General features: G+C 43.0%; 1 protein-coding gene and 1 pseudogene across 1 annotated transcript; both read right to left on the bottom strand.

Annotated features, from left to right (window-relative positions):
- Positions 1–17289, bottom strand: part of LOC128460602 (trichohyalin-like) — a 29536-nt pseudogene extending 12247 nt beyond the window's left edge.
- A 1279-nt stretch (positions 17290–18568) lies between these two features.
- Positions 18569–24347, bottom strand: LOC128460601 (midasin). Its single transcript, XM_053445844.1, has 12 exons — positions 24250–24347; positions 23960–24158; positions 23705–23872; positions 23394–23554; positions 23156–23245; positions 22388–22503; positions 21777–21969; positions 21505–21555; positions 21174–21269; positions 20761–20827; positions 19764–19906; positions 18569–19673 (listed from the first exon to the last, which is right to left on the bottom strand). Exons 1-12 carry the CDS (start codon positions 24283–24285, stop codon positions 19488–19490), a joined length of 1506 nt encoding a protein of 501 aa, XP_053301819.1. The 5' UTR covers positions 24286–24347; the 3' UTR covers positions 18569–19487.
- Positions 24348–24612: the final 265 nt, after the last annotated feature.

Raw genomic sequence — 24612 nt, 5'->3', positions numbered from 1 at the left:
AAGACTGCAGCAGAGTGTGGTTTCTGCACGGCCCTCTTGAAAACGAGCTCAACCATTACCTGCAACTGCTCCTCACCGTCCGACTCCTCGTGACTCAGATCCGTCATGAAAGCTTGAAAGTTTTCAGTGATGCAGCTGACGGACTCCTCCGGCCGGACCTGCTCCTTCCTCACAGCTTCTTCAGAGGCGGCTGGAGCTTCGTCCTCTGTCGTCTCGATCATCTGGATGGAGGCCGCGCCAAAGGTGATGTCCACCTGCGGCTGATACTCGTAGGAGGCAGCGCCGAGAAAGACCACGGGGTCGTCCGGCCCTCTGATCAGCTGGGTTCCATGGCTTCTTTGAGAAGTATTAAATATGACTGTTCTGGCAGCGGCTGGAGTGTGGACTGAATTCACTGCTTGTTTCCTCGGAGTCGCTGGAGTCCCAGTGGAGGAGGACACACTGCTCCTCAAGGCGATTGTGTCTCAGCAGCCTGAGCTGGAGAAATTCTGCTCCTCCTCTTTGGCCCGGACAGTGATTTTCTGATCTAAAAACAAACAGAGGGCATCATATTGACACACGAGGTGAGTGCCTCATATTTAAGACCTAACCTGATTAAAAAACGTTTCATTTAAACGTTTTTAAATTTAAAAAGACATTTGAGACTTTCAAAATAACTCGTTGACTCCTTGAATATAAACAACACAACTTCTGTGACTAACATCGATATGTAAATCATTTTAAACAAACTTTTTCACTGTTATCAAATGAAGTTTGATGGATGAAGAGAATCATATCTTTTCTCGTATGGTGTGAGTTTGTAGTTCAGGAAACTAAGCACGAACCTTCCTTGCAGTTTGCCTTATCCACTTGGCCATCCTGATCCCTGTTTTCCTGCATTTCAACAGAAACTTTGTGTTTTAAAACCATCATCATTCCATTTTAAACACTTTTGATGTAATCATTTTCAAGACATGTGACTGATTGTGTACGTACATTGTGATACACTGAAATACTGAAAGGTGAAATGCATGATGGGAGAAGTAGTTTGTTTGTAAGTGTTCCTCAAACCTACTAGAATTGATTCATCCAGTGGTTAAATTCCTCCTCAGGCAGGACACTGAAGCCCAAATTTCCATGAGAGTGGGATGTATGAGTGATGGTGGTCGAGGGGACGAGAAAATCTCTAAATAACACAGTGTGTTTTGTATTTTTACATGACTTTGCAGGTCCTTGGAGCAGCCTTGCTGTTGGGTGGAGCCATCTTGGGCTTGGTGGTGCTCTCGGCCCTCGGCGCTGGCTGGGGAGTCTTGGACTCTTTGCCTGCAGGTCCAGACACCAGAGTCACTGATGGTGTTTCAGAGCCTTAATCCAATTATGTGAAGGAAAACAAGCTTTTACAGATTAGACTGAGAGTGTTGGATATACACAGTCAAAACGAATTACACTTTATAAAAATGAAAATAATATTTCATTTCAAATCAGTCATATAAGGCTATGAGTGGAGATGGAAGGTCCAGTGTGGTGTGGTTTAAATTGGTCTGTTAGCAGAATAAGAATTAAAAGAGGATTTCTGATGACGGAGTCTGAGGAAGCACCTTGAACCGCTTGTCCGGATGGAGCCTGAGGCTCTGGAGGAGCTTCTGTCATCTTTCTGGCGCTCATCTTCTCGTCCAAGCTGCGGTCGAGCTCCCCACGACAGCGCCAGTAACCAGGCACCTCCTTTGCTTGGTCCTCCAATGAATTCACTTTGGCCATGAAGAAAGTGAAATCCTTGCTCTTTACACCACTTTGATTCTGAGAAGAAGAAGCAGAAGGGTGAAGGTCTAGAGAAAGCGTCTCTTCATAGCTTATATGTCTTTTCATAGATCATTTCCACGCAGCCCTGTGTCTGTATGCAAGTCAACCGGAAGTGAGGAAAAGAGGCTACTCCTTCTCATTAAATAACTATTTTGTTCTCCTATATTGTGACTTTATCCTCTTACTCATAGGGTGTAGTCCGTATATGAAACAGAAGCGTGGACACGAAAAGAAAACTGTGTGGAGAGAGGAGGTGTTAATAGTGAGAACATACGGGCTTGACCCCCAGGTCCTCCAGGCTCTTAAAGGCGGACTGCTCCAGCTCTCGTCGGACCTCCTTCTTGTCGCTGGGGTTCAACTTCAGATCATGTACCATCATGCTCTGACTCTGTTCCAGCTCAGAGGCGCTGCTCGAGTCTGTAAAAGAAACCTCACTCGGTCAGTCTTGTGTTGACAATCACACATGTTGGGCAGATAAAACAGGCGTTAACAGAGAGGGGTCAGGGACGTGGCAGCAGTGCAGCTGTTAAACTGCATTAAATCCATCATGCAGGGAAGCACATGCTCAGCCTGTCTGGGAGTGACCATGTTTTAATGTTCTCATTTTAGTTTTAGGATTTACTCACCAAGAACAACCCTCGATGGTTTGGGCTCTGGTGCCAGTGCGCTGACCACCACTGGAAAACACAATGAGATGAATGCATTAGGATCATATGAGCAGTTTCTGTCCTGAAGAAGACATGTGAGATGGATCCATACCTGGTTCTTCCACTTCTTTGGTGTTGGAGGGAATATTTACCATCTGCAAGTGGAACAAATCATCACAAGTTATACCTCATGATCATGCATGAAAAAGATAAACAGTCTTTGAGATTTTCATGAAATTAAACGAGAGCGTTTGGTGAAATTCTCTAAAAAGTTGCACTGACAGCAAGAGACTTGGCCATTTACATCTCTGCAGAATTCATTCTTTATGTCTTTATGTATTGTTATTAGAGCTGAATTTAATAATTGGGCGGATCAAAAAAATCTATATCAGGTCTGATTGTTTATGACAGCCTCTACAAAACAAGAGCTTTTCTTTACGCGCTCAGAACACTTTGCACAACAGGAAATACATGTCAGACATGATCAGTTTGCTTGTTTAATATTTCACATGCGCCAACTCTGACAGAAACTCACCTTATTCATTTCAGAGTCATGGTGTTCCTTGCTCTGGTGCAGGATGGATTTCCACGATTCATCCTGGAGAGAAATATTTTAAGCATTTTGTGTTATCACATCACTTCACTCATTTCTAGGCTTTAAAATATCAGCTCCCTCTGCCACTGACCTGCTCCTTCAGCTGCTGCTCCAGCTTCAGGAGGAGTTGTTCCTGGGAGCGAGCAGAGTCGGTTTGGACTCGCTCAAAGCGAGCCATCTCCTCAGCTTTGAAATGGCCTAGCTCACTCTCAAGTCGCTTCTCCTGGAATTACACAAAAAAAAAGTGAAATAACAAGTGCCTGTTATAAGAGTGGAAGCTTCAACAAGATTACGGAGAGAACTATTTTAAGCATCACTTCACTCATTTCTAGGCTGTAAAATATCAGCTCCATGTGCCACTGACCTGCTCCTTCAGCTGCTGCTCCAGCTTCAGGAGGAGTTGTTCCTGGGAGCGAGCAGAGTCGGTTTGGACTCGCTCAAAGCGAGCCATCTCCTCAGCTTTGAAATGGTCTAGCTCACTCTCAAGTCGCTTCTCCTGGAATTACACAAAAAAACAGTGAAATCACAAGTGCCTGTTATAAGAGTGGAAGCTTCAACAAGATTACAGAGAGAACTATTTCCCCAAATCAGTTTTCAAAATCTGATCAACCTGACTTCAAATCAGTTAACTATCTCTGTATATTTTCTGCCAGGAGTCGACAAGCAGCTTCAACTAACATGCAAAATAATTAATTTAATTTGAATAACAGCAGACAGCGTTCACATGAATTGTGCCTTAAAATTTAAAATAAGAGAAAGTTAATGAGTGCATCAAGTTTTCCTTAATCGCTCGTTACTACCACGTGACAACAAATCTGTTCGTACAAGGTTCTCCGATGTTCTGCTTTTCTTACCTGAGCTGTTTTGAGATCCAGGTTCTGCTGCAGCTGAACGTTCCGCTCCCTCAAGCCGCTGATCTCCATCTTCAGATTATTGATCCGAGATTTCATTTCCCGATCCGACTGCAGCTCTGGAGGAAAGAATACGAGTCATATCACTTGCATTAATTAAAAGCTCATCTACAGGTGAAAGACAAGACTCTGTTCTGAACCCTTTTTCAAACTGGCGTCCCGCGGGTCGCCCCTCAGTGGCCAGGTTAGAGATCGTTGTTTGCTTGATCCGGTTTAAATCCATTTTAAATAAGAACTTTAACAGCTAAAACTTCCATTACTGTTTCACCAGAAAGCAGGACGTCTTTTACCTCATTACACTAATGATCACATCATTACACTACATGCAGTGGAAAACGTAGCATCAACAGGTGGTGGCACCAAGGGATTGTTGTTTACATGATGGTGCTCAAATCAATCCAAAACAAAAACCATAACAGCTACAACATTCAGTCTTTAGAAGCAGAAAGCCAAGGGCTCAGTTTTCTATCTCCTCATGTTGAGGTAGAAGACGCAACGTTACCTGTATCTGACTTTACTTATGTTCCTCTCTCTCACTCTCTCTCTCTCTCTCTCTCTCTTTGTGTCAGGTGGACTTACGGCTCTCATGGTCCTCCGGATGACGGCGTTCCATGTGGCTCCGTAGGAATTGTGGAGTGAAGAACCCCTTCTTACAAATTGGACACTAAAAGAAAGAAAGAAGGAGAAAACGTTATTGATTACATTGTATAAGGCAACTCCCATTACTGAGGAAACAGGTCAGTGTAGATCCGTTATTGAGCCACCTCTGTTAGCTGAGCTAGAAGCGCTCCTAGCAGCTTACCTTATGGCTACAGAGGAGCAGCTTGGACTGGAGGTCGCTCACGAGCTTCCCCTTCAGCACAAGCTCTTCTTCCAGAGCCTTCACCCTCTCCTCCTGCTGGCTCTGCTGCTCCAGCAGCTGCTCCTGCTCTTTGCGCTCCGCCTCCAGCCTCTCCTCCACCGCATGAAGGTTGAGGCTGAGGACTTCCTGGCAGTGGAGCAGCCACTCCATCGAGAGCTGCGCCAGCTGCAGGACCTTGAGAAGGCCCGGGTCCACCGGGCTCCGGCACTCCTGGCACCGCTCCCCATCCAGGCTGCACAACATCACTTCCATGATGTGCTCCTGGAGAGTTTCTATATCCAAATGGCTTTTTACATGGTTTATGTCCACCTTGTACATCTGCCGCCAGTCCACCGTCTCCCCGCGATGGCGGAATTTGAAGGGGGGGACAGTGGAGGTACCACTGCGAGAAGTCATCCCCGCTGCGGGTACAGACTAGTGGCTGAGCTGGTAGTTCAGGATGGACTAGATCCCTGCTGATGAGTGGCTCCCTTGGGTGTCACTCGTGTAGGGGTACTAGATGCCGTTGTGAAATGGCTGCAACAAACAGAGAGACGATAACATACCATCTATTTCATCAAAGGAGGCACTGATTACATAGAAGATGAGTCTTCTATGTCATCAAAGGAGCCTCTGAGAACCACCCCTGGGGGGGGGGGGGGGGGGGGGGGGCGATTAACGTTGTGGAATGGTTGTTGTTTAGTGCAATGGGGGGGGGGGGGGGGGGGGGGACACCATTGTGAGATTTTGTAGTGCATATTGAAAATTCCTCCAGAATACGTACATTTTCACCGCTTTCTAACTTTCTGCCAATTTTGGTAAGAATTTGAGCATGTTAAAGCCAATTCATTTGCCTGAATAATAATAATTACAATTTCAATAGGTCCTCCCAGTGTCAGTGCTCGGGCCCTAATAACTTGTAAGTGCAAATGGATCCATTCTTTTAGGCAGGTACTTTGTTAAAAATCATTAAACCCAATCATACCTTTTTTAGTTTTCTGTATTAAAAATTTTTTTTTTTTTTTTTTTTTTTTTTAAATCTTCCAGAAGACCATCAGATCAGAAAGCACTTATAGACACACAGTTCTTAAGAGTTCAGTTTAGTTTGGGGTTTCGATCACTGTCTGGTTTTGTTACAGGAAATGAGGTCATGCGCAAACAAAGTATATACCTTAAAAACATATATTACTTTAAAATCTTGAAAAATGGCGGGAAAAAGAAAAACGCCTTTGCTAGGAATGTATTGTTAGGATGTTTATATATACACTGTTGTTTTAATACTTGGGAGAATAACACACCACCTGCATACTTATACCGGTAAGTTTTACGCTTTGTTCTGATATTCAAAATGACAGCATCATCTTTGTTTTTATGAATAATGTTGTATACCCTCCTATAATTTTACAGCTTGTGTATATTGACATGGGTGTAATTGAAAATGCAACCTTTTTTAATTATCTGTAAATTGGATCCAGTGACTATATATAAAGACGGACGACTTGTCTCCACTTCCTCCCACGCTGTAAAAATGAAGCATAATAGTATTGCAACCATAAGCAGTGATCATGAAGCATCAAATGACCATTCAAAACAAAACTCATAGGAAACACCAGTGTGACAGATACGTCTTTGAGAAAACTTTATTGGACGTGTTCTTTCTTTTCAGTTTAATCCATTTTACATTTGCCAATGTTGAGGTTTATGACACATAATGTAGCCAGCCACCAGAGGGCGCCCCAGATGCATAGGGCTTCACTTTTTGAGGAGCTGTCATGTCGGCCATCTTTGTATACAGTCACTGGTTGGAACTAGGATCATGTTCCTCAGGACCCAGAACTTGTTTAAGAAAGTTGAACTAGGACATTTTTGGCATGATCGTTTTGTTGTGTATAGTTGTGTCGAGTAGCTTTGACTCCAGAGTGTAAAATGTTTAATTATGAGGTCTCAAGAAAAAAAAAATGCACTAATGCGCGAAGGCATTGTTTTTCTTTTTTTATCAGTGCTTCCAAAGTGTATTTGATTTGGGCTTTGCTACCTCAGGTTCCCTCAGTGTCCAGCTCTCCCTCATCTGTCCTTTGGGAGGCAGTGTGTGTAATTAAGAGTGTGACATATCTGCTGAACAGAGGAAAAATATCTAGACATATCTAATATCTCATTCACTGATGTCAATATATATTGACATCAGTGAATGAGAAGTGAAGCTCAATCTAAACGCCCATCTGTATAAATGTTGCAGCATAAAATAAAGATTTACAGTATTTCCTCTGTTGCTTTAGTTCCTTTGTAGGTTAACAAAGTCACCTCTGGTTCCAATCAAGTTGCTTTAGAAAATAAGAGATTGGAAGATCTGTTCCATCAGAAGCTTCCTCTGGAAAAACAGCCTGAGCCCATTTTATGGTCTTCTCGGATATAGCAGGTCAGTTAGATGTGAGGCCACAGCTGAGTGTTTTACAGAAGCCTCTACAATTACCAACCTTAGCTAAATAATGGCAAATGTAACTGTTGCTACTATATTACTTTAATATGTTGTAAAGGTTTTCCAATGTATATTTTGTATTTGTATATAGCATTACTGTGTAATCAGAGATAAGACTTATTTTGAAGCCTCTGCTGAGCTGCTTGTTTGAGAAGTAACACGAAGAAGCAGGCAGATGTAGTTACACACGTGTAAGAGTTTGTTAATTAAGAGAAGCTAAGATTCCTTTTCATAGCATACAGCCAACGAGGTATTTTGTCTGTTATTTATTTTAACCTTGATTGTTGTTACGCCCCCTGGTGGCTCGGAGTGGGGCATAGCATAACTGCAACAGGTCTGGGGAAGTGAGGGTGCAGTCACACAAAATCCATGACACGATATAAGGCAAAATAAAGAATTTATTTAAACAAAGCACCACAGGGATCAACAAGGACTCAGTGGCACCAAAGAAAAGAACACAACCCCCCCCCCCCCTTACAGGTGCTTAGCACCCAAAAGTACAGCGGATGGTGCTCACTCTAACCTGGGGTTTTAACAAGAAGTAAGCCTAAGTGTGTGTTATATGTAGACCCCGGAGTATCTTACTTGTCCTCGTTGTCCCAGTGCACACAACAAACAAACATTAACAAAGACAAAACAAAAGTAGGCGGCTAACAACGCAAATAATAAAGTTAAAACTTAATCAATGAACCAGCAAACACCTAAGCTAAGCCAAACAAAACAAACAGCGCTCTGCCACAGCTCCACCCAAAATGCCTCCTCTCTCACTAACAAAACACAAAGAACGATTTAAAGGGTAAGGGTTGATTGTAGATCTGGACCAGGTGTGGTGATTTGTTATTGGACCCAGGTGAGTTGAGCGGCCATGACGCTTCTTCCTCTGTTTCCACTTCAATGACGCTTCCTGCTGAGAGCTCCCCCTTCAGGTTCCTGCAGGCATCACCACTCACTAAGGAGGATGAGACAAAACAACCACACAAAACAGAACACAATACATGTATACATACAGGACGTAAAGAACATGGTTCGTAACAATTGTAATTATTGATTATGTGTTTGCTAACATTATATGTTATGTCTTTGTTACCGTGTATAACTTAGAGTTCACGGTTTGATGTGGAGAACAAGACTTCATTAAAAACCCGTGGAGGAAACCATTTGCTGTCTGAATGTGCTTGGGAGGGAGTCACAGCAAAGCTTAGTTTGGGTAGCAACTATAAACTCCACCTTCATCTGAAGCAGACGAACCTGGCCTCCCCCCAACCACCTTCCTAAGTTCACCACTCCCTCAGACACACAAGAATGCAAAAAATCACATAGCATACGGATGTGTGCCACTACAGACAATGATGCAGCTCCTCAGGGCTTCTTGTAGACTGAATAAAATGGATGTGAGCATTAAGTGTCCCACTTTTGAAGTGGCAAATATGGCCTCAAAACAAATGTGGGTCTTTTGGGGAAAATGGGAGGAAGTGAAACTGGAGTTCATGAACAGAGAGAGTGAAAAATAAAAATAAAACAGGAAGTGAGAGCTCAGTCAGGACGGGTCGTCACAATATTATATATAAACACAAACTGGACGAGGAGATCAATGTGTGGTCACATTTCAGCATCTCAATCTTAATGCTGGTGCTTCACATTACACTTTCTCTGAGATCCAAGTTTTCATACCAACCTTTAGATATGAGGTCCTGCTGCCACAAGGTGGAGCTCTTTTCCACGATATAACTCCCACTGCCTGTCTGCTGCAGAGAAATCTACTAGTGTTCACACCCACATACTAGCTGATGTGTTTGGGTCATCATAAAATAGATAAATTAGTAAATTAAATGAGTTTATATATTGACCGCATGTTTCTGTTTCATGAGAAGTTAGCATTTTAACTTTATATTCAATTAATTAGCTGCAATGCAAATTCAATGCAACAGACGTGTCATTGTTCTTTAAATTGCTGCTAAATCTGCGTTCCCCTGTCAAAGCTAAACCAGAACCGACTATTCAAACCTACACTGAAAATAGCTTGATTAAATGTTGGTTGACAATAACGATACACTTGTGTCTTTGGTCATAATTTCACTTTATATAACGATTTGCTTATTTTTAAGAACAATGTACACATAAATGCAAGTTCACTTACTTTTTCTTGCCAGCGTGGATCAGAATGAAAAAATACTCAAAGTAAAGCTATTTTTCTATGTTGTTTGCTGAACCGACATGTTGGTCTGTTCCACCTGGTTTTGATCTGAGGACTCTTTGGTTCAATGTGATCAATCCAACCACAGCAGATTAAGAGCAAGGTTATTTTTAGGGCCCGAGCACTGAGAGTGGGAGGCCCTATTGAAATTGTAAGGATTATTATTATTATTATTATTATTATTATTATTATTATTATTATTATTATTAAGGCAAATTAATTGGCTTTTTGAGGGCTTTAACATGCTCAAATTCTTACCAAAATTTGCAGAAAGTTAGAAAGTGGTAAAAATATACGTATTCTGGCGGAATTTTCAATGGATGTCGCAAAATGTCTCAATGGTGCCCTCCCGAGACCTCCGGAACGTGTTCACATTGACCGATCTTCACAAAAATCGATACACAGGTGATTCATGACCAGAAAAACAAAAAAGTCTTAGGTGCAATTGGAAAAAGGCAACAGGAAGCCTGCTATTTTGCATTTAGTGGCCATTTTGGCCGTATTACACATTTTTACTTTGAGGTACTTGTACCAGGGCTTTCATTAGATCAACTTCAAATTCACAACAAGATGGAAATAAAAAGTTATTAAAATATCCATTTTTCGTCACACAGTGTGACCGTGGCGTGGCGTCAAAATTTGATTACACGCCATTAAAACATGATGTACTATATCGCGGAAATACATGGACCATCAATCCTTTGATGCTGAGCCGTTAACAAACAACTCCGCTCCTGCAGTGTGACAAGATCTCCTCGTCACGAAGACGATGTTGTCATAACTCCACTGTGCATTGTCCTATCACCACCAAACTTCTGTCTCATGATCAGAGTCCGAGCCTGAACAGCTTAATGTTTCAATATTTCCTCTGTCATTATTTTTTTTTTCAGGCAACACTTCAAAATGCATGTGCTCGGGCGCGCTCAGTGCTGCCTTGCAGTCCCAGAAATTTTTGAAATTGTATTTTATTTTTTTATCAAAATTTCATAATGAATCTTTATCTATTTGATCATGATAATTTTCTAAATAAATCAGTCAATGATTTTATTTTAACTGTATCACGACATTTATTCTTCATCTAAATCTCTCTTCAAGTTGTTTCCTCTTTAACTGTGCACATACATGTATATGTAAAAGGGGGGGGGGGTATACCTCCACTCGAGGCCTGTTGATATGATAACTGGAAAGTTTTCACATTACAACGTGATCATATTTCACGTTATGATGATCCGTAACACGTTAATTATGCTCATACATGTTTTGTATGACAGCTGTATTTGTGTGTTTGTGTTGTGTCTGTTGTCACAATGTTTTCAATGAGATCTTTACCTGGTTACAGAATGTTCATGGGGTTAACTATTCTAATGTTCAAAGTTTTTTTCATAAACCAAACTAATGATCCTCTGCCATGGCAGCACATTCAAATGACTTCAGATCCTCGTAACACTTCTAAGCCTTCTTTTGTAAAAGCTTCTCATTAGTTAAGTCTCATTGGCTCCTGTGACTCTAGTAGCAGGTCAGGGTTATTGTATGATTCTCTGGGTGCTGGAGGGCAGAGTGCAGGCATCAGGTCATGTGAACATGTAGGTTCAAATGTCTGAACAGCTTGCTGACAGTGTGAAGGAGGTAGACACTGAACTCAGTTCACCTGCAGTAAGTGTGACAGGAGCTTACATCTCCATGTTAAAAAAAGATAAGAGCAGTTCTCTTTTTGACCATGCTGCCATGTTAGAGATGTTTATGTCTGATCGTTTCCACCACACTAATCTGTCCCAACAACGACTGGACAGATGAGTGCAAAATGTATTAACCTTCATGGTCCCAGAACTGGGAATCCTGAAATATGCTGTGAGATTGTCTCCCAAAAGAAACTAAAGTTTAGTCCAGTGCACAAACATAAGCTCACAGACAGAGTCTCTGAGTTTCAGCAGACGATACAGAGATAATACTAGGAGTCTGAACTCGGATGCCGTATTTATTACACATGCACTGAAATATCTTAAGGATTGGTTTAAAATAGTGTTACTCAAAACTTAGCTGCAGTTTGTCTGTCCTTATCAAATAATATCATGCTCTTGCTGTTGATATAATAAAACCAAGCTTTTTGTCCATTCATAAATATCTCTCCAGAGGCTTATATTGAATATCCTCACAGCATGAAGTGAAACTAGTCTTACACAACCAGCTGTAAGGAGAGAATATGAGATCAAATATGTTTTTTGTTTTTTTAACTGAATTCTCATTTAGATTTGATGTTCAGTTCAGGATAAGTACTTTTGTCAAATGTTATCCCAGAAATTCTCCAGTCATCTGTGCTTTTCATTGACTACAGGGAAAAGGGGAAATGTATAAGTTGTATTTCCCACATGTGTTTTAATTGAAATGTGAGGTCAGCTGCATGCAAGACATAAAAACACCCAAATTAAATAAAAAAATGTTTTATTCATTAGTCGACAACATAGTACAAACCCCAAAGAGAGTAAAGACATTTCTCAGGGCATGATGTCACCCAGTGTACATTATACAGAGTAGGAGCAGGGGTTGCAGTGGGGGGGTTCTGTCCATTTACAAATATCACTTTAAGTTGTATAAGTGTATAAATTGTATTTCCCACATGAGTTGCTCTCTTCCTTTCGTCCACTGTGTCCTTCAACAAAAGGGAGAGCCTTGGTGCCCTCTTCCCTTTCTCTGCGATGAACTCCAGCTGGTTATAGTAGGAGTCCATCACCTCCATGGACGTAACCACCTCCAGGTCCTGCTGGATGAGCTGGAGGAGCTCACAGAGGCTCGAGAGAGACGGCCTGATGCAGCAGTGCATGGCTTTCTCAGCCAGAACCTTTGAGAGGAACAACTCCCCAATAAACCTGATGGTATTGAGGAAGCGACCGGAAGGTTTGGCGTTGTTTTGTTCTTCCCTCAGCCGATCAATCACCCACACGTCCCTGACTGGCTCCAGGCAGGACCCACTCTTCTGATAAAGGCCCTCCCTGTCAAAGTTCTTCCTGTACGCTGCCTGGCAGTGTTTGACCAGCAGAGACCTGAAGGAGACGCTGGCTGACCAGTCGGACAATGATTGGACCTCCACCTGAAGAGGAGAAAACCATAAGGAAATATTAACACAAATGTAACTCACATAGTGATCAGTGTCAGCTGATTTGATCCTCAAATCTAAATGAACTCATTATTTGATTAACACAACATGGGTCAAAAGTGAACTCACTCAGTTTGTATTATTTATATCTTTGCAGTAAATTATTTTCGTCTTTCAGTATTTCAGGTTTTCTTCAATTAACAGTTTTTTTCACTTCCATTCTAATTCAAAAAATGGGTCAAAAATATTGTATTGTAAAATATGTTATGATTTCCGATGTCATTTCATGCATATTAGAGTTTTTCTTTGCTATATTTTTTAAATCCACTTATTTCTTCATTTAATATTGTACGTATTCATTAAATATCTTGTTTTTAACACAAATCATAATTTAAATCCTCCCTTCTTACCTTATGAATAAATTTATATTCTTATTAAGTCTTATTTGACACTCTTTTACTAGTGAGAAAGATAATTAATAATTTACCCAAGGGGTTTGCATAGCTTGTTTATCAAAGGGTTAAATTAAGGTTCCAACCTGCACATAAAAGACAAGCTGTTCAACTAAGTAAGAAACAGGATAAAGTAGCTTCCAGTCATAGATGCATCACTTACTGTTGAGAGGTGTTGGCACAACTCAGAGAAGACTGCAGCAGAGTGTGGTTTCTGCACGGCCCTCTTGAAAACGAGCTCAACCATTACCTGCAACTGCTCCTCACCGTCCGACTCCTCGTGACTCAGATCCGCCATGAAAGCTTGAAAGTTTTCAGTGATGCAGCTGACGGACTCCTCCGGCCGGACCTGCTCCTTCCTCACAGCTTCTTCAGAGGCGGCTGGAGCTTCGTCCTCTGTTGTCTTGATCATCTGGATGGAGGCCGCGCCAAAGGTGATGTCCACCTGCGGCTGATACTCGTAGGAGGCAGCGCCGAGAAAGACAACGGGGTCATCCGGCCCTCTGATCAGCTGGGTTCCATGGCTTCTTTGAGAAGTATTAAATATGACTGTTCTGGCATCGGCTGTAGACGTCAGAGGAGGCGACTGAGGTCTTTGCGTCGCTGTTGGGCGAAGTGTCACCTGATCAGCTGGAATTTACTGCTTGTTTCCTCGGAGTCGCTGGAGTCCCAGAGGGAGGACACACTGATCCTCAAGGCGATTTTGTATCCGCAGCTTGAGCTGGAGCAATTCTGCTCCTCCTCTTTGGCCCGGACAGTGATTTTCTGATCTAAAAACAAACAGAGGGCATCATATTGACACACGAGGTGAGTGCATCATATTTAAGACCTAACCTGATTAAAAACGTTTCATTTAAACGTTTTTAAATTTAAAATGACATTGGAGACTTTTAAAATAACTCGTTGACTCCTTGAATATAAACAACACAACTTCTGTGACTAACATCGACATGTAAATCATTTTAAACAAACTTTTTCACTGTTATCAAATGAAGTTTGATGGATGAAGAGAATCATATCTTTTCTCGTATGGTGTGAGTTTGTAGTTCAGGAAACTAAGCACGAACCTTCCTTGCAGTTTGCCTTATCCACGTGGCCATCCTGATCCCTGTTTTCCTGCATTTCAACAGAAACTTTGTGTTTTAAAACCATCATCATTCCATTTTAAACACTTTTGATGTAATCATTTTCAAGACATGTGACTGATTGTGTACGTAGGTTGTGATACACTGAAATACTGAAAGGTGAAATGCATGATGGGAGAAGTAGTTTGTTTGTAAGTGTTCCTCAAACCTACTAGAATTGATTCATCCAGTGGTTAAATTCCTCCTCAGGCAGGACACTGAAGCCCAAATTGCCATGAGAGTGGGATATATGAGTGATGGTGGTCGAGGGGACTAGAAAATCTCTAAATAACACAGTGTGTTTTGGATTTTTACATGACTTTGCAGGTCCTTGGAGCAGCCTTGCTGTTGGGTGGAGCCATCTTGGGCTTGGTGGTGCTCTCGGCCCTCGGCGCTGGCTGGGGAGTCTTGGACTCTTTGCCTGCAGGTCCAGACACCAGAGTCACTGATGGTGTTTCAGAGCCTTAATCCAATTATGTGAAGGTAAACACACTTTTACAGATTAGACTGAGAGTGTTGGATATACACAGTCAAAACCAATTACACTTTATAAAAATGAAACTAATATTTCATTTCAAATCAGTCATATAAGGCTGAGTGGAGATGGAAAGTCCAGTGTGGTGTGGTTTAAATTGGTCTGTTAGCAGAATAAGAATTAAAAGAGGATTTCTGATGACGGAGTCTGAGGAAGCACCTTGAACCGCTTGTCCGGATGGAGCCTGAGGCTCTGGAGGAGCTTCTGTCATCATTCTGGCGCTCATCTTCTCGTCCAAGCTGCGGTCGAGCTCCCCCCGACAGCGCCAGTAACCAGGCACCTCCTTTGCTTGGTCCTTCAATGAATTCACTTTGGCCATGAAGAAAGTGAAATCCTTGCTCTTTACACCACTTTGATTCTGAGAAGAAGAAGCAGAAGGGTGAAGGTCTAGAGAAAGCGTCTCTTCATAGCTTATATGTCTTTTCATAGATCATTTCCACGCAGCCCTGTGTCTGTATGCAAGTCAACCGGAAGTGAGGAAAAGAGGCTACTCCTTCTCATTAAATAACTATTTTGTTCTCCTATATTGTGACTTTATCCTCTTGCTCATAGGGTGTAGTCCGTATATGAAACAGAAGCGTGGACACGAAAACAAAACTGTGTGGAGAGAGGAGGCGTTAATAGTGAGAACATACGGGCTTGACCCCCAGGTCCTCCAGGCTCTTAAAGGCGGACTGCTCCAGCTCTCGTCGGATCTCCTTCTTGTCGCTGGGGTTCAACTTCAGATCATGTACCATCATGCTCTGACTCTGTTCCAGCTCAGACGCGCTGCTCGAGTCTGTAAAAGAAACCTCACTCGGTCAGTCTTGTGTTGACAATCACACATGTTGGGCAGATAAAACAGGCATTAACAGAGAGGGGTCAGGGACGTGGCAGCAGTGCAGCTGTTACACTGCATTAAATCCATCATGCAGGGAAGCACATGCTCAGCCTGTCTGGGAGTGACCATGTTTTAATGTTCTCATTTTAGTTTTAGGATTTACTCACCAAGAACAACCCTCGATGGTTTGGGCTCTGGTGCCAGTGCGCTGACCACCACTGGAAAACACAATGAGATGAATGCATTAGGATCATATGAGCAGTTTCTGTCCTGAAGAAGACATGTGAGATGGATCCATACCTGGTTCTTCCACTTCTTTGGTGTTGGAGGGAATATTTACTATCTGCAAGTGGAACAAATCATCACAAGTTATACCTCATGATCATGCATGAAAAAGATAAACAGTCTTTGAGATTTTCATGAAATTAAACGAGAGCGTTTGGTGAAATTCTCTAAAAAGTTGCACTGACAGCAAGAGACTTGGCCGTTTACATCTCAGCAGAATTCATTCTTTATGTCTTTATGTATTGTTATTAGAGCTGAATTTAATAATTGGGCCGATCAAAAAAATCTATATCAGGTCTGATTGTTTATGACAGCCTCTACAAAACAAGAGCTTTTCTTTACGCGCTCAGAACACTTTGCACAACAGGAAATACATGTCAGACATGATCAGTTTGCTTGTTTAATATTTCACATGCGCCAACTCTGACAGAAACTCAGATTATTCATTTCAGAGTCATGGTGTTCCTTGGTCTGGTGGAGGATGGATTTCCACGATTCATCCTGGAGAAAAATATTTTAAGCATTTTGTGTTATCACATCACTTCACTCATATCTAGGCTTTAAAATATCAGCTCCCTGTGCCACTGACCTGCTCCTTCAGCTGCTGCTCCAGCTTCAGGAGGAGTTGTTCCTGGGAGCGAGCAGAGTCGGTTTGGACTCGCTCAAAGCGAGCCATCTCCTCAGCTTTGAAATGGTCTAGCTCACTCTCAAGTCGCTTCTCCTGGAATTACACAAAAAAACAGTGAAATCACAAGTGCCTGTTATAAGAATGGAAGCTTCAACAACCTGACTTCAAATCAGTTGGTAACTCTCTCTGTACATTTTCTGCCAGGAGTCGACAAGCAGCTTCAACTAACATGCAAAATAATTAATTTAATTTGAATAACAGCAGACAGCGTTCACATGAATTGTTCCTGAAATTTTTTTAAATAAGAGAAAGTTAATGAGTGCATCAAGTTTTCCTTAATCGCTCGTTACTACCACGTGACAACAAATCTGTTCGTACAAGGTTCTCCGATGTTCTGCTTTTCTTACCTGAGCTGTTTTGAGATCCAGGTTCTGCTGCAGCTGAACGTTCCGCTCCCTCAAGCTGCTGATCTCCATCTTCAGATTATTGATCTGAGATTTCATTTCCCGATCCGACTGCAGCTCTGGAGGAAAGAATAAGAGTCATATCACTTGCATTAATTAAAAGCTCATCTACAGGTGAAAGACAAGACTCTGTTCTGAACCCTTTTTCAAACTGGCATCCCGCGGGTCGCCCCTCAGTGGCCACGAGAGATCGTTGTTTGCTTGATCCGGTTTAAATACATTTTAAATAAGAACTTTAACAGCTAAAACTTTCATTACTGTCTTTTACAGTCATTACAGTCTTTTAGAAGCAGAAAGCCAAGGGCTCAGTTTTCTACCTCCTCATGTTGAGGTAGAAGACGCAACGTTACGTGTATCTGACTTTACTTATGTTCCTCTCTCTATCTCTCTCTCTTTGTGTCAGGTGGACTTACGGCTCTCATGGTCCTCCGGATGACGGCGTTCCATGTGGCTCTGGAGGAATTGTGGAGTGAAGAACCCCTTCTTACAAATTGGACACTAACAGAAAGAAAGAAGGAGAAAACGTTATCGATTACATTGTATAAGGCAACTCCCATTACTGAGGAAACAGGTCAGTGTAGATCCGTTATTGAGCCACCTCTGTTAGCTGAGCTAGAAGCGCTCCTAGCAGCTTACCTTATGGCTACAGAGGAGCAGCTTGGACTGGAGGTCGCTCACGAGCTTCCCCTTCAGCACAAGCTCTTCTTCCAGAGCCTTCACCCTCTCCTCCTGCTGGCTCTGCTGCTCCAGCAGCTGCTCCTGCTCCTTGCGCTCCGCCTCCAGCCTCCAGGGGGGGACAGTGGAGGTACCACTGCGAGAAGTCATCCCCGCTGCGGGTACAGACTAGTGGCTGAGTGGGTCGTTCAGGATGGACTAGATCCCTGCTGATGAGTGGCTCCCTTGGGTGTCACTCGTGTAGGGGTACTAGATGCCGTTGTGAAATGGCTGCAACACAGAGAGGGACGATAACATATCATCTATTTCATCAAAGGAGGCACTGATTACATAGAAGATGAGTCTTCTATGTCATCAAAGGAGCCTCTGAGAACCACCCCTGGGGGGGGGGGGGCGATTAACGTTGTGGAATGGTTGTTGTTTAGTGCAATTTAGTAAACGTTTGTGTCTTGACATTTAACATAGATGCGTTTGAGACTTCCTGTTTTTCCAACTTCAAAGGGTACGATGGAAATTTGGCAAAAACTATCGCAAAGAGGCAAACAAGAAACTAACCCATAACACTTCTTGAACCCTCGACACCCGACATTTAACGGAGCTAACAGCGGAGAAGTTCTTCAACATGGATGACATTAAATTAATAATTGAAGTGGAGAAGTAACTTGAGTTGTATGATTCTCAGCATATGTTGTATAAAGACAACACCAAGAAAGACACATGTTGGGACGCTGTCGCAGTTAATGTTGGAGCAACAAGTCAGTATATGCTTGAGTATATCATTGAAAAAAATGATTAAATGCCGTTTTTACTGCAGGCTGATAACAGCAGAAGTATGTGATATTATTAGTAATGCGCGGCTGTGCATGGCTGCCCACTGCTCTGTGTGTCCTCCTGTGTTCACCAGATGGGACAAAAGCAGAGAACAAATTCCCCCCATTTGCATGTCTTATGTGTGTGGGACCAATACTTGTATCTTATGAAACATGCTGATCTCAGAATGTCTATTGTTGTGGTTGGAGCAATGATATATTAAGAGACAGAGATACAGAGATACTTTTTAAACAGTTTATTGTCAGGATCATTCGTGTCATGATTTAACAGATGGATGCTCTTAAAAATGGCCAGTGTCTTCTGACACTTACATGTACGCTACGAAACACAGAGGTGATGAGAAACATTTCAATGCACATTTCATCTAGTCCTAACAGACACGTTGATGAGCCGTCGCTCAGCAGATGTGTCATCTTCAAACCACACACGCTGGTTAATTCTGGGGCATTCACTCAAAACTGGAATCTGCGGAACTGTCGTTGTGCTTCAAAGTGTGTGAGATCAGAGTTTCTAAAAAATCGGTGACAGAGCTGTGGCCTCCGACTCCTCAACCAGCAGCTGATCCAGCTGTGGAGGGAGATGCAACACTGTTCTCCTCTCCAAGGCACATTTAGGAGTTCCTCAGTCACGACCACGACAACATGCTACTGTAGGTCGTGACGTCCATTTTACACAAAGCACAGCTCTGCACGTCTGTCATGTTCACACATGGATGACTGGACGATCTCTGCAGCACTGACTGTCCCATCCACACGGACAAACAGACGGTCTGGGGGTATTGTACAAGGTGGACAGAGGTATTTACTGACCCTTCACTGAGGTGGTTCACACGCAATGAAATCACAATTTTACTTCTATCGCTTCATCTGAGACGTGCAAGTTAAAGCAATCCTCGCTACATTAGAAAAGAAACACAATTCTTCTGATAACAAAGATAAATCAGCAAAGGTTGCTATTAAACTCTACTAAAATCTACAGTAAAAATAGGAAAATAAAGGCACATGTACAGCGGTAAATCCGTCTTCTGTTTTATTTTTTTGTTCTGTTGATTTTCAGTTCTGGCTGAGAAGCTTAGCAGCAGAGTGGCATTGTGCAGTGGGTCGCCGCACACTTCTTCCCTTTGTGTGAAAGATGGCTTCTCATTGGTCGGCTGCCGTGACCAGTTCAAACCACTGCCTGAGAGCGTCGCTCAGCGTCTCCGGCAGGGCGTTGACGTCTCGCAGGATGACGTAGAAGGGGAAGGGGAACTCCTCCATGTAGGTGCGGATCTCTGGGAGTTCCCCCGGCCCTTTGAATATGGGGACCTTGATGTCGAGGATGGAGTCCTGCATTGAGCAGAGACAAAAACGCTGCTTAGTAACAGTTTGTGTACGGAAAAGAAAAATACAAGTGAAGTCAAATTCTGCTTTTCTCACCCGTGAGTTGGGGTTGTCGAGAACCACGAAGATGACAAACACATTTGCGCTGCGAGCTGCTCGCACTGCTGCCGTCACCCGCTCCTTCCCCTCCAGGAAGAGACCCCTTCCGTCAGAGACGATGACCAGCAGCTGGGCCGTGTCTGTGGAGGGAGGTCAGAGGTCAGAGGGGAACGGTCAAGGGTATTAAAGGTAAATGAAACAACTCGTGCTGTTAATTAAGTTTTGTTTAAATGAGGCAAGGACTGTGAGGTGATAAAGTACATGTACAGTTCAAATCTGATGTAGAACAGCTTATATTCTTATTTATATCAATTCAATTTACATGAAATGGGCTTTTGAATAGCAATTGAATCAGCTTGAGTCCAACGCAACATGCAACTCTGTTAATTCCTTTGGGAAAGGACCAACGATTTCCATTTCCCAGTCTAATTGTGATATTTTAAATCAAGAGAGAATCATTAAAAAGACACGTTTATGTTGAAAAGGACTAAAATACATGTGAGCACTGGCTTCAGTGGCATACTGGGAAATCTTGCATTGTGGGACTGAGCAAAGTGACATACATGAATGAATAATTTATTCGGTACAAGTCTTGTTATTGTTGCTCAGTGTTAACAGGCTTAGCTGCTTGTTGAGCTTCTACATAATTCATAATTCTGCCTGTATCACAGTGACATGAAGGGAAACGCTCTCTCTGAGGTTTTCAGGTCTGTGGCAGTCACTTGTTCTTCCTCTGTGTCACATGACAGGTTTTTAAAAACTTTTACAACCAATAAAACCGTTTATGAACCAACAAGAGATGTTTAATGGTTTTTAAATGTGCTGTTATTTATCAAAATGTTTTGGGTTAGTAAGATTTGAAAACAGATGTGATATTGCTGCTTAAACTTTGACATTTCAATGACACAGACATACACACACATCTCAAAAGTCCCACTATACACAGCATCAGTTGACTGAGCTGGTACAGTCAGCACGTAGCGTGAGTCATTACCTGAGTTTACAGATCCTGGAATCTGCTGCCGAGCTGCGAGAAACATTTTGGTGGAAGTCTCCATAAACTACAGAGGAGAGAGAGGGATGAGAGAGTGAGTCAGACGAGAAGAAGCTTGTTTGCTCACAGTATGTATGCAATCATATGAAAAGGCACAAGGCGGAAAAGTTAACTTGTTTAAAAGCTTTTCAAACATGTATTCCTTATACGAGGTGGGTGTCTCGGCATGGGAACACACAGGAGGAGTCTTATTAAGGCAAGAATCACGAAGCTTTTAAAAAACAGGTGTAGTATTTCTTACAGGTGTCAGGATTAAAGCATGTTTTGCTGTTCAAGGTCAGTCATGTTTAAAGGCAAACATGAGCAGCGACATTAGTTCAAATTTGAGAACAGAGGATGGTCGACCCCCCCACCTGAGCTATTCTGGTCTTCTTCTGCTGGAACTGACACAGTCGGAGGATCCGAGCCCCGGACTCGTCGTTGAACTGCTGCTGGAAGGGGTGGAGCAGCTACACCTGCTCGCCAAAGCTGAACACACCAACAGACATGACATGAACATGTTGTTCACCACAAGCTGTGCATTCCAGTTTCCCTCTTGTTTCTTTTGGGATCACGTTTATTACTTTAATTTACGTTTTACTTCTCTAGCATCATTTGATCACTTTCTATCTTCACTGTGCAAATAAACTAAAAACAAGAATTAAAGAAAAAAAGTCCTTACCTGCACACAGACACCTGTCCAACCTCCAGTAGAGTGAGAGCGTTGATGATCACCGACAGGGATTCAAACGCCAGCTGCACCACACACACACAGGTCATTTGTCAGATATTTACTGCAATTTCTTATATTCACTATGATTCTATAAAACAGATATTTCTGTACAGATAGTGAAAGGACCTGTCCTGTCCTATACCAACACAAACCACATTTGAACACAGAGTTAATCATCAATAATAGATTTTTAATCTATGTAACAGCCTTCTGGAAGAGCTAATACACGAGTATACAAGGTTACATGACGGGGCTCTGTCACCTGTTTGGAGTGGTTGTCCACCATACTGGAGGAGTCATCCACAGCCAGACAGACATGGTACTCCCTCTTACTTGGCTTGGTCCTCCTCAGCCAGATCTTGTCTTTGCGGAACTGACTGGCGATGTAGGGGATGACCTTCCTCATGTTCAGACGCTTCCCTGTGCGGTAATCTCCTCTGTGAAGCGACAGTGCAGCGCCACGGTCAACACCACTGATTAAACGTAGAGGCTTACCAGGCTACTATGGTTTTTTTAGCTAAGAACTTTTTGGATACTTTTTCCTCACTCCAGTTAAGTGTTAAGGGCAGAGGATGTGGGAATATGGGCTATAATCATTAATTGATTTAAAATAATCTGAGAGAATGAGGAAAAATATTCTCTGTTCGGTGAGACAACAATTTTACTCCTTATCCGATAAAGACAAACTGTTATGTTTTCATTCAGCCATTATGGATACTGAGCGTAGATTGATCCAAATTAGCATACAACATAATAAAGTGAGCAAAAGTGAAGTGGTCTTAAAACGTTCTAAATCAATTTGCCATCTTTACCCTGCAGCACTCATGGTGTATGTTGTGTTGTGTTTGTACTGACTTGAGCTTGGCGGCCTGTGTGGGCTCCAGGATGAGGCGGAGCTGCTCACACAGCTGCTGGGACAGAGCGGAGGTCAGGGTCTGGTACTGATGCCACATGGAGGCAGCTGCACTCTCCTGAAACAGACAAGAACACGTCGGCCACGAGTTACAACCTGATATTAGTAAATGTAAACCACTGAGATCAGAGAGAATAGATCTCAGACACAGCCGGAGATTAAACAACACTACGAGTGATAAATGTAGCCTGTGGAGTTTTGGACCACTGGTGGCACTATTGAGCAATTTGTGCAGTCAAAAGTCAAACTGTTTTGGTGTGCAATAGTGCATGTCAGCAGATGTTTCGTGGACATTCAGTCAGACCCACAGACAGAAGATACATTGCAGAAAAAAGCCAAAACCTCCTTAAGAATATAAAGTACTGATAGATAAACCATGATCTAGTCACACATGGCGTCTGTAGTTCAGGAGGTAGAGCGGGTCACTGCCCAGAAGGTTAGCGGTCCAAGTCTCCCTATCCCAAACGCCAAACTGATCCTGGGCGAGATACTGAGCCCCAAATTGCGCCCGCGGGCAGTGCCAGCAGTGTGTGAGTGATGTATGATACAACTGTATGGATGTGTGTGGATGGCAAAACTAAACTGTGAAGAGTTGTGAGTAGTCATCAAGACTAGAAGAGTGCTACATGAATACAGTCAATTAACTATTTACACAATTTACAAAGAGTGGAGGAGGAGACTTTAGATTAAACCTCCTGTTGCAGCCTCACCTCCTCCTGAGTTCCTGGAGCCAGTTTGTGCCAGGCCTCCAGCTGCAGCTCCATCTCCCTCCTGATCTCCTCTGGGTCTCTCTCTGCTTTCTGCAAACACAAACACAAACAAAGAGACACGACTTTGATAATAAATTCTTTGTTTTTTGGCCTACGGCGAAACAGAAGCCCTGAGAATGTTTGTGTAGGACGAGGAAGAAGAGCAAAGCTGAGTGTCTGTGTTACAGCGGTTGTTTACCTCCATGGTGTCCATCAGCAGCTCAGGAATAGTGTGAATTGTGGATTCTGTGCTTCTCTCTGCTCGCCTATCTTCTGCGAGACGCTGGCGGTCCTTCCATCTCTCCTGGTCCTCCTCCTCCTCGCCCTGCCTCTGCACGTCCATCTCCCCACTGTCTACACCTGCACATGGACAAAAGGAGGAAGAAGTGAGATGATGCTCAGCTTTCTTTAAAAACAACTAGAAATTCATAACCAACTTAAAGGAGAAGAAGATATGCTGAAGCAGTAGAAGAAGATATGCTGAAGCAGTAGAAGAAGATATGCTGGCACCTTTCTGGGAGGCCTTGGTTGAATCCAGCTGCTCAGGCTTCAGCTCCTGAACATCAGCGACACGGAGGTCCTCTTCCTGGTCCTCTGTTTCCATGGCAACATCCTCATCTTTCTGATCCTGGTCCTGCTGAGGCCCCGCTGCTTTCTGCTGGTCTGCACTTGCCACATCTGGAAACACAACAGTCATTCATCCGCCTATAAAAACACTGATCTGAGGTTCTCATGGGCTACTTGTGTGTTTGTGTGATCACTGACCGTATGTCTGAGTGTCGTAGGCCGTCTCTCCCTGTTTGATGTGCTCGTACAGCTCAGAATCCTGCTGGGCGTCGCTCGGCCTGTTGTCTGCACTTCTGTCCTTGCTGCTCTCCACTGTACGCAGACGCTTGTTTATTTGTTCGTTGTAGTCGCCTGTCGATCGCTCGTTGTCCGCGTGGCCAGGCTTCCTCTTGAAGCTCTGGAGCAGTGGAATAAAAAGAAAGCTGCGATGAGATGGATTGAAAAACAAAAGGCAAGCAGAAACAGAGCCTGATCCCTGTGAGTCGTACCTGAGTCTTGCTCTGAGTCTGTGTCTGTGCAGCCATTCTAGCCGTCAGCTTTGACTGGTGACCATCTGCTTGGCTGGCATCAGCTGCCCCGCTCCCATGTTCCTATAGAAGAGAGAAAAAGGTTTAATATTTTAAATTCAATCGTCTGTAAAGGGACAACTTGACTGTGGATGAAGAATTGATCCAGATCTGGCTCCACTGAACTGAGCCAGGTCTGTGCTGAGTCGATCAATGGCAGTAGCCGCTAAACTTATGACAGTGTACAATTATTTCTGACACGATCCCACTTTCTCTGATATCATGCATACATAAGCAACACACACTTTAGATAAGGATGTCAGCAGTTTTATTGCCACTGACTGC

The sequence above is a fragment of the Pleuronectes platessa genome, chromosome 17, assembly GCF_947347685.1.
Source record: "Pleuronectes platessa chromosome 17, fPlePla1.1, whole genome shotgun sequence".
Lineage (NCBI taxonomy): Eukaryota > Metazoa > Chordata > Actinopteri > Pleuronectiformes > Pleuronectidae > Pleuronectes > Pleuronectes platessa.
This window is presented reverse-complemented; position numbering and strand designations above follow the sequence as displayed.